Raw genomic sequence first — 14,512 nt, forward strand, 5'->3', positions numbered from 1 at the left:
AAAGGCACAGCGCAATAGAAATAGTCACCTAGTAGATTCCTAGTCACTTTATTACTAAAACTGTAATTTATTGTTGTTTTAAGCAGAGTTTTCATGTTGTATGCCACTTTAACAATGCGCTAATTAATAAACGTTTCACATCTCACTGCACCAGTGTCAGTTTATTGAGCTGCTTTTAAACTACTTTTTGCTTCTCCAAACAGGAATTTTCTTTGCTCTGCTTTCTGCTCCAAAACGGCAAAGTCCAATCACACCACTGAGGAATTTGTTATACTTCATTTTATATGGCTCTGTATTTAAGATTCTGCTTAAATATCTATAGGAGCAGAATGGAAAGCTGGCAGTGCTTGGGAGCCATGCTTCTTAGTCTTATCGATTCATGGTGATTCATTTGTGTCATTATTTTCGTGATTCGTTATGGCAAGACCATGTCTTCGACCATGTAAATAACTGTAAAAGACACTGCTTACCAATGGCAATAGAATTGCACCACCAGTTCCACTGTATTGAAAGTAATTTGTTACGCATTTCTTTGTCAGGGTCTCATGTTCCTGTCAACTTATCCACCAAGCTCAGCTGACATGCACCTAAGGTACACCTTCAAAGCATTATGTGGCAGCAGGAGGAACAGCCCTGTGTGTTGCCCAGCAGTGACTGGCAGTAACATGTGTGCAATACGTACATCTGTTGTCCAACTGTCGATTTACTTTAGGTAATGTATGGCTGCTGAATGTTATTTTACAAAATACAACAAGACTTCAACATTGGATTTTAATTGGTGCCTAGTATAAGCTGGTAACACTGACGGTAACATTAACTGTATAGGTGTATACATACATATCATGCCTAGTAGTATTTATCAAAGGAGCTATAGAGTTTCATAACATCTGGTCAAGACTTCCCCAGTTTACAAAACTAACAAGTGCTGGTAAATTTCTCATTGACAGACTTTGATGTGTGCTCAAACAGGATTTCATAAAAATATTTTTTTAAAGTAGCATTACTTGAGTGATATTTTTATAACTACACACACACAACCACACTGGTGGCTCATTCGAGCAGTAGCTTGGTCATGACTGGTTTTTGACCCGACACTGTGCACATTCTTGATAAAAAATGTTGTGCAAACACTTCACAAACTTTGTTTTGTCTAGAAGCCAAGACACAAGAAATTTGCTCAGAAATGCTCACTTGGATAATGCCCACAAACGGTTAGAGAAGTAACATGTTTCAAGCAATGGTATCTGAACATGCTTTTGAGGGTACTGTTCTTTTCTGCATGGTGTTACTCATGACGACATTGGCATCAGTGGATTATCTTCTAGTGTAAGGACACAGAAGAAATCAGACGTAATCTCTTGAACTGTGAGCTTCGGTGGCTAGTTAGTGTGTTGTACACGCTCCATCAACATGCATGCCAACACCATTGGGCTGGTCTTGCCAGGTTTACACAATCATAAGTAGTAACAAATACTATTGTTGTACCCTTGGTCTGGAACGTGAACCAACAACTCTTACCAGCCACATGGACCATGTGAATTGTTCCCAGAAGGAGGTCTACACTTTTGGAGAGAGACCTCTAACAGCAAAAGCTATACTCTGTGTGCAAGGCCACAAAAATATTGCACACTTTAAGAAACAAGAGCATAACTGGGAAGCAAAACCATTCCTGGAGCATAAATCTGTATGCCTGTTCACTGCATAACTTGTGTTGTACTGGAACTACGTTCAAGCACTTTCTTACGGTTAACAGCAGCTCAGCAAAGTGACGTCAAAAAAGTGTACAAAAACCACACTGAGACACATGTTTTGAGTCCACGATTGAATGGCAACATTGCTTTTGAGCAAGTGTGGCATACAACTCCGCCTAACTACTTTTCATAACCATCTGTATAAAAATACATAACGTCCACTTAAGTTTTCCCGTGGGGTTGGTGTGTATGTACATGTCACTGTCGCAATGTTCCAGCAGAGGCCCAGTGTAGGGTGCCCAAGTGCCGATAAACAGAACAGGATTCAGAAGTCGCAACCTTCAGCTTCTTGGCATCGAGCATTACAATGGCAGATATAAATTGGAGATCAAAATAGCAGGTACGATTTGTTGAGCTGTTCTTCCTTTATCTAAGCCGTCTAGGTCCATCACAAACACTGGCTGTAAAAAGGGCTTTCGTAGTTACTGCAGTGTTGATGTTTGAACATGAATCATAAAATAATTGAATTGACAAGCAACTTAAGGTAGTAATGCAAAGCTTTGGAAGTGTGCCACAAATGCGGCACATAACCAAAGATATCACTGTGCTGTCGTTTAATTACTGCATACAGTATCTTTGCTTTTATGTGTATATTTGTTACGGGTTGCTCCAATTACATTTACGTCTCTGTTCCAATAAAACACTTCTCTTTTCATGACTGCATCCCAAAACAAAACTGGAAGAAGAGCTAAACCAACCAAAACCTGTCGCATTGGGCCTTTGCTGCTGTATGCGCACATTTTCCCATGGGGGGACTTTGCTTTTTTGTGTCTCTGCCGAACCTTCGACATGAAACACAGCACAAGCTACAAATGCTTGAAAGACGGGGCAAACAACATCAGCAACAAACAACAGCTACAGAAAACGTCACTTGAAAACACTTATGAAACAATTATCACTGGAGATTGCAACAAGCATTCCATGGCCAGCATGGTCATTATAAAAGACAGATTGTTGCTGTCCTTGCCACTGAAAACAAGAGTTTGGTCACTCAGGGCATGTGCAGCTGTGGCACACTTTCTGCTGGACTTGCTATGTTCTGGGACATCACAATTTTGAATGCATGTAACATTGGAGACATTGATGCATGGAAGCACAACAGACTAGTTCTTTTAGGAGCATGGTCCCATTAAAATGGAGTGAATAAAGGTTGTTCAAACACTGGTCTTTAAAGAGTGCAGGAACTCTTGAATGGGAGAAGAAAAAAAAGGGGGGGGGGTTGTATTCAGTGAGCTGTGAGGGTTGCGTTAACACTGATCTTCACACGGGTTGGCACATTGCATTCTAAATGTCCTGTAACACATGTTAAGTGACTCTCCACCAATACCTTAGTTTAGAGAATTCACTTGATACACTATAGCACAGGGAAACCTCTGCCCACCTCCACAAATGGATAATGCACAAATGAGAGGTCTAATGAAGAGAGTGATTATAGACCAGTATACTCTATATGCTTTTGGCTGTGCCATGCACCTAAACATGTTATTTGTCTTCACTATCCAATGTCAATGTCTGCACTACTACATGCAAATTCAGGTCCCAGAGATTTTTCTCAGTTACTACACTATGCCCTGTTCATGTGTCCTTGAAAACATTAGCATCACTGCATTCGAAAGAAGTTCCATCACACTGGTACGAAGATCTGTTAAAGTAGAAAAAGTGCTGTTCTGTCCTCTCCTTCAGCTCAGGCTAAATGAACATGATCATCACGTTGTAGCCGTCCGCTCTGGTACCGGGATATTTTCCCCACTGGCAACTTGGTCAGGAGCCGACCATCGCCGCTTACGTTTATTTCCTTGTTCACCAATGCTCAAGGGGTTCATAGGATCTGCCTTAACAGCTGTTGTAGCTCTTCTCAGCTCCAACGATGAGGCAGCAGACATCACAACTGATCTTGAAGTTTCACCCACCACGTCAACAGGAGCTTCCAACTTAACTGATCCCTCTTGCACCATTGGTAGCTTCGGTGTTGGGCTTGCATGTGGCTTTAATGTACTACGATGTGTTAATGAGATGCACACATCACCCACAGCAAGTTGGTGACACCGTAGCCTGTAGCGTTGCAAAGAACGTTCAGGAGAGCATGATGACCAACCCTGGTTGAAGACAAAGAATGGGTGCTCTGTAGGTGCTTCAACAGTGACTTGGACTTGATTTTGTCCTACGGAGAAACTGAGCAAAGCAACCACACCAGCTTCGGTTGAACCAGGAAGGTCTGCGATTCGGACAACACGACTTGAGTCAATTCGCAGGTCTCTACTCACACTGGCGCTGTTGATGAAGTCATCAGTATTGAGATCTTCCACCTTTTTTAAAAGCCCATTACCCAGCTGAATGATAGAACCCTTCATAAAGTATGCCGGGTAGTGAAGTGCTGGTGTTGCTGTGTGACTACTAGGAATCTCTGTCTTGCTGCTAGATGGCGATGCAGACACTGCAAGTCTTGGCATAACAGGGTCCAAAACCCGCGTAAACTTTGGTGAAGGCATGGCATCCTCCCGTGACGTCCTAATGGGTGGTGCTGAAAGGGGAGCACTGTCCAGAACTGCTGGTGGCGGCTCTGTTATGTTGATACTCGGTGGTGGGTGGAGAATGCGATGCTTGAGACTTCCCTCTTTCCCAGAGGGCATACGGTATGGCCCAGGCGACCTGTTTGCAATCACAGATTCCACCTCTGTCTCCTTCTCATAGATGGCAAATGGAATTGGAGACTGCACCGAATGACGCCTTTGTTCTCTCACTGGAGGTGAAGCCTTTGGACTCGGCGGCAGTGGACCATGCTCTGGTGTTCTCAAACTTGTGGACGGCGTTTCAGGTGATTTGGGCAGAGAAGAAAAGGAGTGCCTTTGAGTCTTTCCACTCGGCGTAGCAGGGGACGGTGGAGATACCGGAACAGGCATTGACACAAAGGGAACCTGTGGGCTTGGCCGGCTCAACAAGGACAGATCCATGTAGGGAGGTCGACGTGTCGGTATCGCCGAAGCACCGTAACCTGCCGTTCCATACTGCGCAACGGGTAGAAAGCTGAAGGGCTGCCCTCCACCAAATCTCGCTGCACTTTGGTACATGGTGTGATGAGGTGGCATTGGGGGTGGATACTGGAACATGGGTTCACTCACTGATGCTGCCATGACTTGCTGGCGGTAGAGCCTCGCGGCAGGAGAAAGGATATCAGATTGTGGTCCGCTGGAAACGTCACTGAGCCAGACGAGAGGAGACTCAGTCGTGGTGGTTACAGTGGCTCCTGCTTCGGAAGAGATCTTAGGAGGTGCCCGAGGAGGTGGCACGTTCATGTGGGGCCATTCACGAGTGTCCAGGGAGGCACGGTATGGGCCAAAGGCAGGACGTGGGGCTGACTCGTCCAGTGGTGGAGGGCGTGGTTCAGCAATTACAGAGGATGACTTTGGATGGTGGGCTCCACTGCAGGGACGAGTTGGACTCTCTGGGCTGAGTGGGGAAGGTTCGCTTGACCTCTCCTTGCTGCATAGCGCCAGTGGGGCTACGTAGTCTGGACGGCTGAGGGATAGCATGGACCTGCTCTGTGCTGGGTACCCTGCACAACAGAGAATGCCATCCTCAAAACTTGTGCACATGTTCTAACTTTAGCATCCTCTTTTAATGCAGTTTGGTCTTTATTTGTTGCCTTTTTTTAGGAACCATAGAGAACTGCAAGACATTTCTTATTACTGTTTAAAGAAGAGGCCATATGAACTTAACTTGTTAACTAGATAACTCACATTTGTGGTTTGTGCCAGGGTTGTTAAGTAACTGAGTACCTATATCTAGATACCTTTTGTGTATCTTGAGGAAAATATTGTATACATTTTTATACGTGTGCTCTGTATCTGTTGCTAATCACTTTTTTTTTTCTTCAGTAACTCGTATGCTGTTTCAGAGTACTTTTTAGATACTTAAAAAGGTGACGATCAACAAAACAGGTGGCACAGCGGCAAGCTATGTGTTCTAATCAAATGCAATGCAATCTGCATGGACTGCTTCCTGGGAGGTAGCCTGGGTTCAAATGCCAGCACTAGCTGTGTTGTCTGGGTGTTTTCCCTCCCTGCGTTTTCCTCAGACTCTCTAACACAACTGTTGGCAGAGCTCCCTATGAAGTCAGCCCAGGATGCACAATCCATGGCGAGCAACTAATTCATGGTATGTGTAGGGCTACACAAGGTATGTGTAGCTTTGCAGGCAGACTTGGATGTCATTTAAAATTCTTGCCAGAAATGGCAAATGAAGGTCAATGTAGCCATAACCAAATGTGTACATTCTCAAGAACTATGAGGTGCTTTACATTTAATTACTTTTCAATAATAGCAATTTAGAGAAAGTATAAAGTACCTAGGCGTTCATCTAACAAGTAATCTCACATGGAACTATCAAAATTTCAGAATATGTCGTAAAGCAAATCAAACACTAGGGTTTCTAAGAATAACATTATATTTTGCAATGTTAAGTCACTGGCTTATAACTCACTTGTTTGTTGAACGACAGAATATTATTCACTGATATGGAGTCCCCATCAAAAATATCTTGTAGATCAACTGCAATCACTTCAAAATAGAGCCGTCCGATTCATTTACAAAAAATATGATGATTCTATAGTATAACTAGGGTCTGACCTTTTCAGATTGAATGCCTTTACCGGATTTGGGAGGGAGTTCTGTGCATCTTGGGCCGACTTCAGGGGGAACTGTGCCGACATTCATCTGGGAAGTCTTCAGAAAACCCAGGGAAAACCTCAGACAGCATAGCCAGTGGTAGGATACGAACCCAACACCTCCCAGTCTTGAGCACTACCTTAGCTACCACCACCGAGTGACATGAGGATACTGTATGAGGAAACGTGACTCATCCTTGGTATCACAGACTGGCATACCTCTAAGAGCTATGAGTTTGTGTTCGGATTCCGAAATCGGCATGTCTGGAGCAGAGAAACGGAAACGCTCAGCTCTTACCACTGGGGTAAAAAAGGCTATGATAGCGAGCAAAATAAGTGTAGAAAGTGCTACTGTGACTACACTCATGTCCAACGTACGAAGGAAAAGAAATCTAGTCTGTCAACTACATACGCCATTGGAGATAAGGAGAAGCAATAGCGCGCCAGGAGAAATACTGCAGCGCCACTATGCGCGATCAATTTGGAAGCGCACTTTCTGCCGCAGCGTAGTGTCATGCGGCCAGTCTTAGCAGCCAATACGGAAGCAGAGTGAGTGTGATGGATTACATTATCTGGCGCAAGCAGGGAGCATGACCTCAGTGTATCCAGCCGTCCTATCCGCGGTGCAGTAATATTTTGAGAGCTGACAGACTAGATTTCTTTTCCTTCTTAAGTTGAATACAATCTGCAGATCCGCTCTGGATCACATTGAAGCTGCTATAATATATTTCAAAGAGAAGAACGACGAGCGAAGTAGTTGACATCCCTTCCTAGCAATGTAGACACAAATGAAGGTAACGTACAAAGCACCTTAACTTAGTATTTCTGAAAAATAAACGTCTCTGGAAATTTTTCTCGTTTATAGCACGCCTCAGTTCTGTTCTTTCCTGCACACCTCAATTTATGAGCATTTTTGTTGGGAACCGTTGGTGTAATAAATAGGGTACATGTACATGTAATAAATAGGGTAAATATAGTAGAAATAAATCGAGGGTCGACTGTATATTGGTCAAACATGGCTACCTCGCGACCAGCACCACATGTTGTAACATCACATATGCTTCTACTTCACACATTCGTATCAGTTTCTAGTAAATAGCGTACATGGTACTACCTGATATGTGAATGGTATCTGGGGAGAAATCGGGTTTAACCCGAGAGCGTCTGACCCTAAGTATAACTGAGTAGTATAAGGAAAATAGAAGCATACCACTTTTAGAAAACAAGAAAAGTATGCAGATTGTCTCTTATGTATAAATTACTTCATTCAGGTTCTCCGTGTTTACAAATCGCATAGCACTGCTCAAGCAGTCTTTTTGTAATGCATTTAAGCTTCAACCTGCATTTAGTTCAACGGACTGTTGTTATCATTCACCTATGCAAACCGCCATTCGAGAATGGAATTCACCTTCTGAGCATGTTGTACGATTTTGTAAGGAATGTAAAACCCAGTACTTATTTTAACCCCCCCCCCCCCTTTTATGAAATGTCCTCAGGGCACCTAAGGTGTATGAATAAAAAACAAATATCAGCAGACACACCACTCCACAATAAAACACTACCCGAGTTACCCGATATCCTGCGATGCTGGGATGGGGCATTCAGCTGCAGACATGGAGAATGAATGCAAGGGTCATATGGAGGCTCTGGACATTAATGGTAGAGGCACAAAGATTAAACAAAACAAACATTGCTGACCCACTATTATGAATTTGATGTTAAAGGAGCATTAAAGTGGTATCTAACATGGCCCAAAACTGCTGTCATCTTGTAAAGCAGTATGTGAAAAGCATTCCCACAAAATATTTCTGTCCAAAGTTGTATCACCACGGTGCAATTAATTTGGAAAATCGCTGCCGCGGTGACAGGCCGGAGCGCTCCAACTGCAGACCACACCCACTCTAGTGTGACGTTCGTGGTAGAGAGCCCCTCATTCGTTCGTAGGAAAAACCGTCTGCTACGAACATTGCTAGCTGCTTCTTGTTGATTTCTATTATTTATATGATTTATATCACATTTTCTTTAAAAGAAGAAGCATATACGCAGCCTGAGAAAATAAGATTACGATCACAAGAGTAATATATCCGTGGCTTCTGTGCAATCTCAGAATTCACAGCAGCAGAAAGCTATTGCGAAGCTGTATTGTGGCGCCACCAGTTAGCCACTGAACAACTGCGCGGTGAAAACTGCCGGACAGGCTGCACACTGTCGAGAAGCACGGGGTTTTTGCTGTACAAACGCAGTTAATTTCGGGCTGCACCACTCGTTCTTCCCGCGGTGCCTGCGGTCCCAAAAAATCGTGGTTGTGTCGTTGACAGCCTTCAAACCCTCCGTTTCGGACATCACGAAGCCGGAGAACGCATGGCGTCTCCCAAGCGGTAGCAGACGCTCCGGCATGGGCGATGTTGCTCCCCTCGATCATGTGATCCCAAGTCCAATGAGGAGCGTCCTCACCACTTGCGTCACATAGTGACGTGTGTGGTGGCGCTCATCACGTGCCTGTCGTGAAGGCGAAGGAGGGTGTTTCGCGCGCGGGAGGTTCGGGGAGCTATTGCAGGCGTCCCAATTTAGCTACGGTTGCACTAATTGTGGGAAAACTGTTTTCGGCCGCCTAACATTCCATACTGACCAAAAACAGAAAAAAAGTTGTGGGCCTCTAGACTGCTCCTTTAACATTGCCTTGAGTTTTCCTTCAAACTCAAGGCAATGTTAACATCAAGTCAACACCAGCTAGCTTGCCTGCTCCTCCTTGTTCATCACTTATTATTAGCCAACTGGGATTGTGGGGTAAATTGGCAGCTGAAGTTCATTGGTGCTTAAAGGGCATGTAAAGGGATGCTAGTGTGTTTTGTGCCTCATTGCTTACTTTACTGTGTATTTCTTCATCTAGTCATTCTTTTGTCGACAAAACCTAGCCTAATCTAGTCATTCTTTTGTCAATAATATTCTGACTGGTCACCCAGGTAGAATATTTAGAAAATTTCAATATGCAAATAACCACATTATTCAATACATCAGGTGCCCCGATAATGTTTTTCATCTCATTAACTTTTGGAGGAGATGGAATAAAGAATTGCAAAAGCACCGTACTTTTTTGGAAGCAACTAATTATCAGTGTATTTTTGCCATGGGGTATTATAACTGTAGCCAGAGTCAGATCTGGGGGGTCTGGATGTGCTGACCCCCCCCCCCCCCCCCCCAATTTCTGTTGTTAGAATTTCAGTTGTCCTCAGGAAGTAGTATGATGCTGTCCAAGGCAGGACCCCCCCTTCCCTTTTCTTTCTTTCCTTCTTTTTTTTTTCAGAAAAATTCTAGGTCTGCCTCTGACATAGCACAAGTTTGTGAGGCACAGGTCAATAAGCAAAAGCATGAAACGTCATGCACTTTGTTTGTTTGGGCACCCCATGGCTCTATCCATTCTGGAGTACGGCAACTGTATCTGTTAGCTCATTGGTGTCTGTCAAGAACAAGATCACTACAGGCGAGTTACACAACCGCATCGGCATGCAAAACGAAGGACGTGCCAGTACATGCCCCTTTACACGCCCTTAGGCTAGACATGCGTGGATCACAACACCCTCCTCCAATATCACTTCCAGGTTGAAAGACATGCACGTAACTCGATGTTCTTTCGCGGAAGCAAAATATGAGTGCTCAGGTTTCTGTCTGCACCGGCGGGGCGTCGCTTTAATTTCACTCGTGCGCATTACGTGACGTTTTCGGTTTAACGTGGATTTTCGCGCCTCTCATGCACACTTGGACGACACGGAGTCGGAAATCCTACATCAGGTTGCAGAGTTTTGATAGACCGTTTCTGCATCTCCGATACGACAACCGGTACGGCGTTGATCTCATGGCGCATGCGCGACGCAATCGGAGCTCAGCTAGCGTATCGCCGGTACGGATCTCCTCGAGTAGTAGCGTACCGCGTTTGACTCGTATTTTGGGAGATGTCACGCGGGTTGTGGGGCCCCGCGAGAAAAGTAATTACAAGACTAGGCCAGCTACGCGAGAAGCAAGATGGCGGTGCGGACTCCCGTAGTAGTTTTATGCTGCTCAAGGTGATTGCGAGTAAACCTTTCGTGGATGCAACGAAATGGATTGCAATATCAGAACTCGTCAACAGCGTAACATCGAAAGGGTTCAGGGTTCGGGATTTGCCATGCGGGAGCGCTACGGCGTTAATTAACCGTGTACTAAAACCGTCAGTCCCGCGTATCGTGATACCGTGTACCGTACCGGGTCGTTGCAAACTGATTTGCTAAAACTCACTATTAAGTGCGATAGAATATTATAATATCAATATCGATAATGATATTATTCGAGTGTAATTTGGATTGCGCTAAATATTTTATTGAAACTGAAACAAATGCATTCAATGTGTAGAGCATGGCCTAGGTGTACTAAGATAGAGTTAGGTGCCCGTAGCAGTACTTGCTGCGAGTTGCGTAAAGGTACAAAGGAGACTGCGCATCAGTTAGGAACACCACATTTATGCGCAGCAAATATGATACTGCTCAATACCGCATGCTCTACTTTGTAGCTGAACAGTGCGCCTGAAGCTATGCCACGGCGCCATATGAATATGGTACTTTTTCCACAGATCCTGAAGTATCACTGTCTATCATTACTATACTTTTAGTGCATCTCGCTACAGGCAGCAGCCAGCATCATCACACTCATTACGACCAATTTCGACATGACCCCCCCCCCCCCCCCACACACACACACACACCCACACACACAAAAAAAAAGTTACGCTGAGGCTGTGTCATTCCGAAAGGTCAAGCAGACCTAGTTTGTATTTGTAATGAGAGCGCTTTTATTTTGTGGAAGTGGAAAAAAACTCTCGCAATATTTCAAGTTAAAAATAAATGAAAAATACAAGAATAGGATATGCACACAGCAAATTGAGTAGTAGTAGTATGTTTCATATACCTGTTCGAACGAATACTTCCTACGAACGAAAACTAAGGTTTGATCTGATGTATCGCCAGGGGTGGAGTGCATCCACCCCACGATCCACCATAGGTCTGAATGACGATGAGCCAGAAATATTAATACTCCGCGCGGTTTTCGAGGAACGGAACTTTATGAGGAACTATTACGCCACCCGCGGGATACTCTGGAAACCATCGCGTCGGCGTCGGCCATGCTGCAGAGCGCTTCGTTCGGGAGACCCCGAAGGAAGACGATCGGAAGCGAACCGATCGTCATTTCGAAGCGGTTACTGGAGGATCGCCACGCGGGAAGGCGTCGGTCTCTCACCTCCCAACTGATCGTACCGGGCCGTTGCTCAACCGGTTCACAGAAACGATAATGCAACAAATAATACACCGAAGGCCGAAAAAAAAAAACGTATTCTACGTATGGCGGAATTGGCGTCGCAGAAAAACTTCATACGCGATTCAGGCAAACACTTATCGCGGTATGTTTCACGATCTTTGTTTTGTTTTGCGTTTTCCTTCCTTTCGTTCCTTCATGTGTTCGCAGTCGCTTGCAGTATCAGTCATTTCATTCTGCCGGACACAGCTCTTGCCCTTCCCCAGTACGATAAGCGCTGATGTAGTAGTGGTGATGCGCAAAGCGCTTTGCAAGCAAAAAAGAAAAACAAAACAAAGGTCGTGAAACATTCGCTCAACAACGTCACTGTCGCTCTTTTGCGATCACCTGAGGTGCGCAACAGACGGCGGTGCTGAAATAATTAGGTCTGTGGCGCGCGCTGCGATTACTTTCGTGCTTCGTCAATGGTTCGAGCGCATCGTGTGAAGATCAGGCTTTATTACAATTGCAATGTGCTCCCTAAAGTCAATAATTAAAAAGTTGATTAAAATATCTGTTAATAATACTGCTTCCTGCTCAAGGCCTGCAACAAGCAGCCCCGTCGAGTAATCCAATGACGAAAGTAAAAGCGTCCTAAGGCAACTTCCCTTTTTATGAAAATTTGTTGCCGCTAAAAAGAAACACCCTGTATATACCTTGGAGCGTTTTATCACAGCACTGCTTATACGTCACAAACAATTTCATGGTAGTTCCGTCGCCCATACTGCGACGCTGATGAGTGCTTAATTAAATAGTATAGAACACAGGATTAGGAGGCAAGCAAGCTGGTGTAACAGACTTGTAGGCAACATATTCCTTGAGTATCCCCATCAGGCTCAAGGCTTTCTGCTTGAAAGTCCTTTGGATTATTGTGCCACGTAAAACGAAAATAAAATTCAAAATTATACCGTATTACTCGCATAATGAACGCACTCTTTAGCTGTAAACGCGACACCATAGAGGAGGTGCGTTAATTATGCCAGGAAAAAATGCTGCTAGAGTAGCGGTGAAACAAAGCACTGAAATTTGGCCGTTCAAGTTTGGGGTGCGCCAATTGTGCGAGCAAATACTGTAACCATAAATACGGCGTTTATGGCGCAAGACAAACTGTGATCGTGAGCAATTCCAACGTTTATCTGGCCTCTGTTTTGCTGGGCTATTTTTGCAGTGCGCTGAAATCTCCGTTGCGGTAGCAAGTATGCGGGTTCGAACCTGGTCAAGGACGCCATTAATTGGGTGACAGAGGACGTCGAAGAGCCCCAGGTGAGCAAAATTAATCCATGAACGTTAATCCGGCACTGTGGCGCTGTCTCGTGGCGTAAAATCCCTCATTACCACTATGAAATCTCCGCACAATCTGTCTGACATCGATTGCTCTAACGACTGTCTGACTCATTGTCTCTGGTTGTCCGACGATATGCTCCCAGGGGAAAGGAATGAGTGTATTGTGTGGCGAAATTTTTGCCACAAATTTTTCGAATCAGGTTCAATTTTTGCGGAAATACGTTTTCAAAAATGATTGATACGCGCAGCGATATCTAGCAATACATTACTTCTTCTGATTGAGCTAACCTTTGTTTTTATCTAGCTTTAATTTTATTAAAAGTAAACGCACGTTCGTAATGTACTTTCAGATTGTCGAGAGACATTCTAAGATCTCATAGTAATGTCGCTTCGCATACCACGCTGTCATTTCAGGAAGCTGTGTTACGTATGATAAGACGCTGTCATATTTCTTTTCAGTGGCAAGACTGACAATTTTTTAGAATTTTTTTTCCAGCTACCTACCATAAGGTCAGTGAGGTGTAGCTAGCCACTCATGAGGGGAGGTCAAACTGTCGTGAGTTCCCTCATCCACGTGAGAGCCCATGGGCTGAAGCACTGTGAGGTCGACTCTCCAGCCCACAAGACTGTGAGGCGAGGTCAGAAATCACGATCAAAATTACGGATCTCTCGGTACCTTTGGGAATACGCGGGGCTCAGATAACACGTCCCATGGATGGTTGCAACACAATGGGATCTGCTTCTTCTAGTATACAAGCATCTGCGTTCGTCTCCACCTAGTTGTCGTAAGGTCAACAGCGACGTAACGCTCTGTGATACCCGCGGTGTACTGTAGTCTACAGACTTACCGCCGTAGTGCGGCGCAACCCTCTGCGGCAAGTCTCATCGTGCTTTTCTTGCCACCACCACCGTGTTCGTCTTACACCCTACATTTAGTTTGTGACATGCGCATGCTCTAACGTGGACAGAAAGTGTCTACCCAATTTATGCCGACACAAACAGACCCACTGCAGCCCAGTCTTTGTTCATTTATGATGTGTTCCGGACAGCAAGAATAGAACAGCACCCCATGACAACAGCTCCGCCGGAAATATCGTCAGTCGTGCACTTTCGAGGGGACGCTCGATTCCGTTGATATCAACCCCCATGTACAACCGCTCTTCCTTCCAAAGAGTCTTCCCATGAGGTCAGGCGACTGTCGCGGAAACCACCACGTTTGCTCAGACGTAGCAGTTGCGCGAAATCGCCTAACTACATGTAGCATCAACGTGCATGCTATATTCTTTGTTAAGACCACCGTCCGAAAATGCAGGAAGCAATAACGTCAAACTGAACTGCATATCACGATTGCAAGACTTCCAGTCGTTCTTTTGCAGAAATAGGAATTATTAGTAGGGCACAAGCTTAGCTATCTTGGAACAGTTCAACAGCTTGACTTCTGTAAAATCGCACGGGAGGGTCCTTCCTACACAGCCAGGAAATGGCGCTCGCC

General features: G+C 44.8%; 2 protein-coding genes across 10 annotated transcripts in view; one reads left to right on the forward strand and one right to left on the reverse strand.

The window, feature by feature from the left end:
* LOC135377718 (protein BANP-like) overlaps positions 1 to 14,512 on the forward strand; it is a 44,808-nt gene that overhangs the window by 23,285 nt on the left and 7,011 nt on the right. For 4 of the 6 annotated variants that reach the window (XM_064610336.1, XM_064610340.1, XM_064610341.1 and 1 more), the window contains one exon: positions 540 to 997. The gene's annotated coding sequence lies outside the window, so the exon portion shown is untranslated. Of the gene's footprint in view, positions 1 to 539; positions 998 to 6,384; positions 7,277 to 12,904; positions 13,000 to 14,512 lie in introns of those variants that run through there. The other 2 variants (XM_064610337.1, XM_064610338.1) reach the window with 2 other exon arrangements.
* The window catches only part of LOC135377716 (ataxin-1-like), a 142,469-nt gene continuing 128,714 nt past the window's right edge, over positions 758 to 14,512 (reverse strand). For all 4 annotated transcript variants that reach the window (XM_064610334.1, XM_064610332.1, XM_064610333.1 and 1 more), the window contains one exon: positions 758 to 5,304. In XM_064610334.1, coding sequence (XP_064466404.1) covers positions 3,458 to 5,281 — 1,824 coding nt within the window. In that variant the 5' untranslated portion in view covers positions 5,282 to 5,304 and the 3' untranslated portion in view covers positions 758 to 3,457. The remainder of the gene's footprint in view (positions 5,305 to 14,512) is intronic.

The sequence above is a fragment of the Ornithodoros turicata genome, chromosome 1 (genome assembly GCF_037126465.1).
Source record: "Ornithodoros turicata isolate Travis chromosome 1, ASM3712646v1, whole genome shotgun sequence".
In the NCBI taxonomy this organism is placed as follows: Eukaryota; Metazoa; Arthropoda; class Arachnida; order Ixodida; family Argasidae; genus Ornithodoros; species Ornithodoros turicata.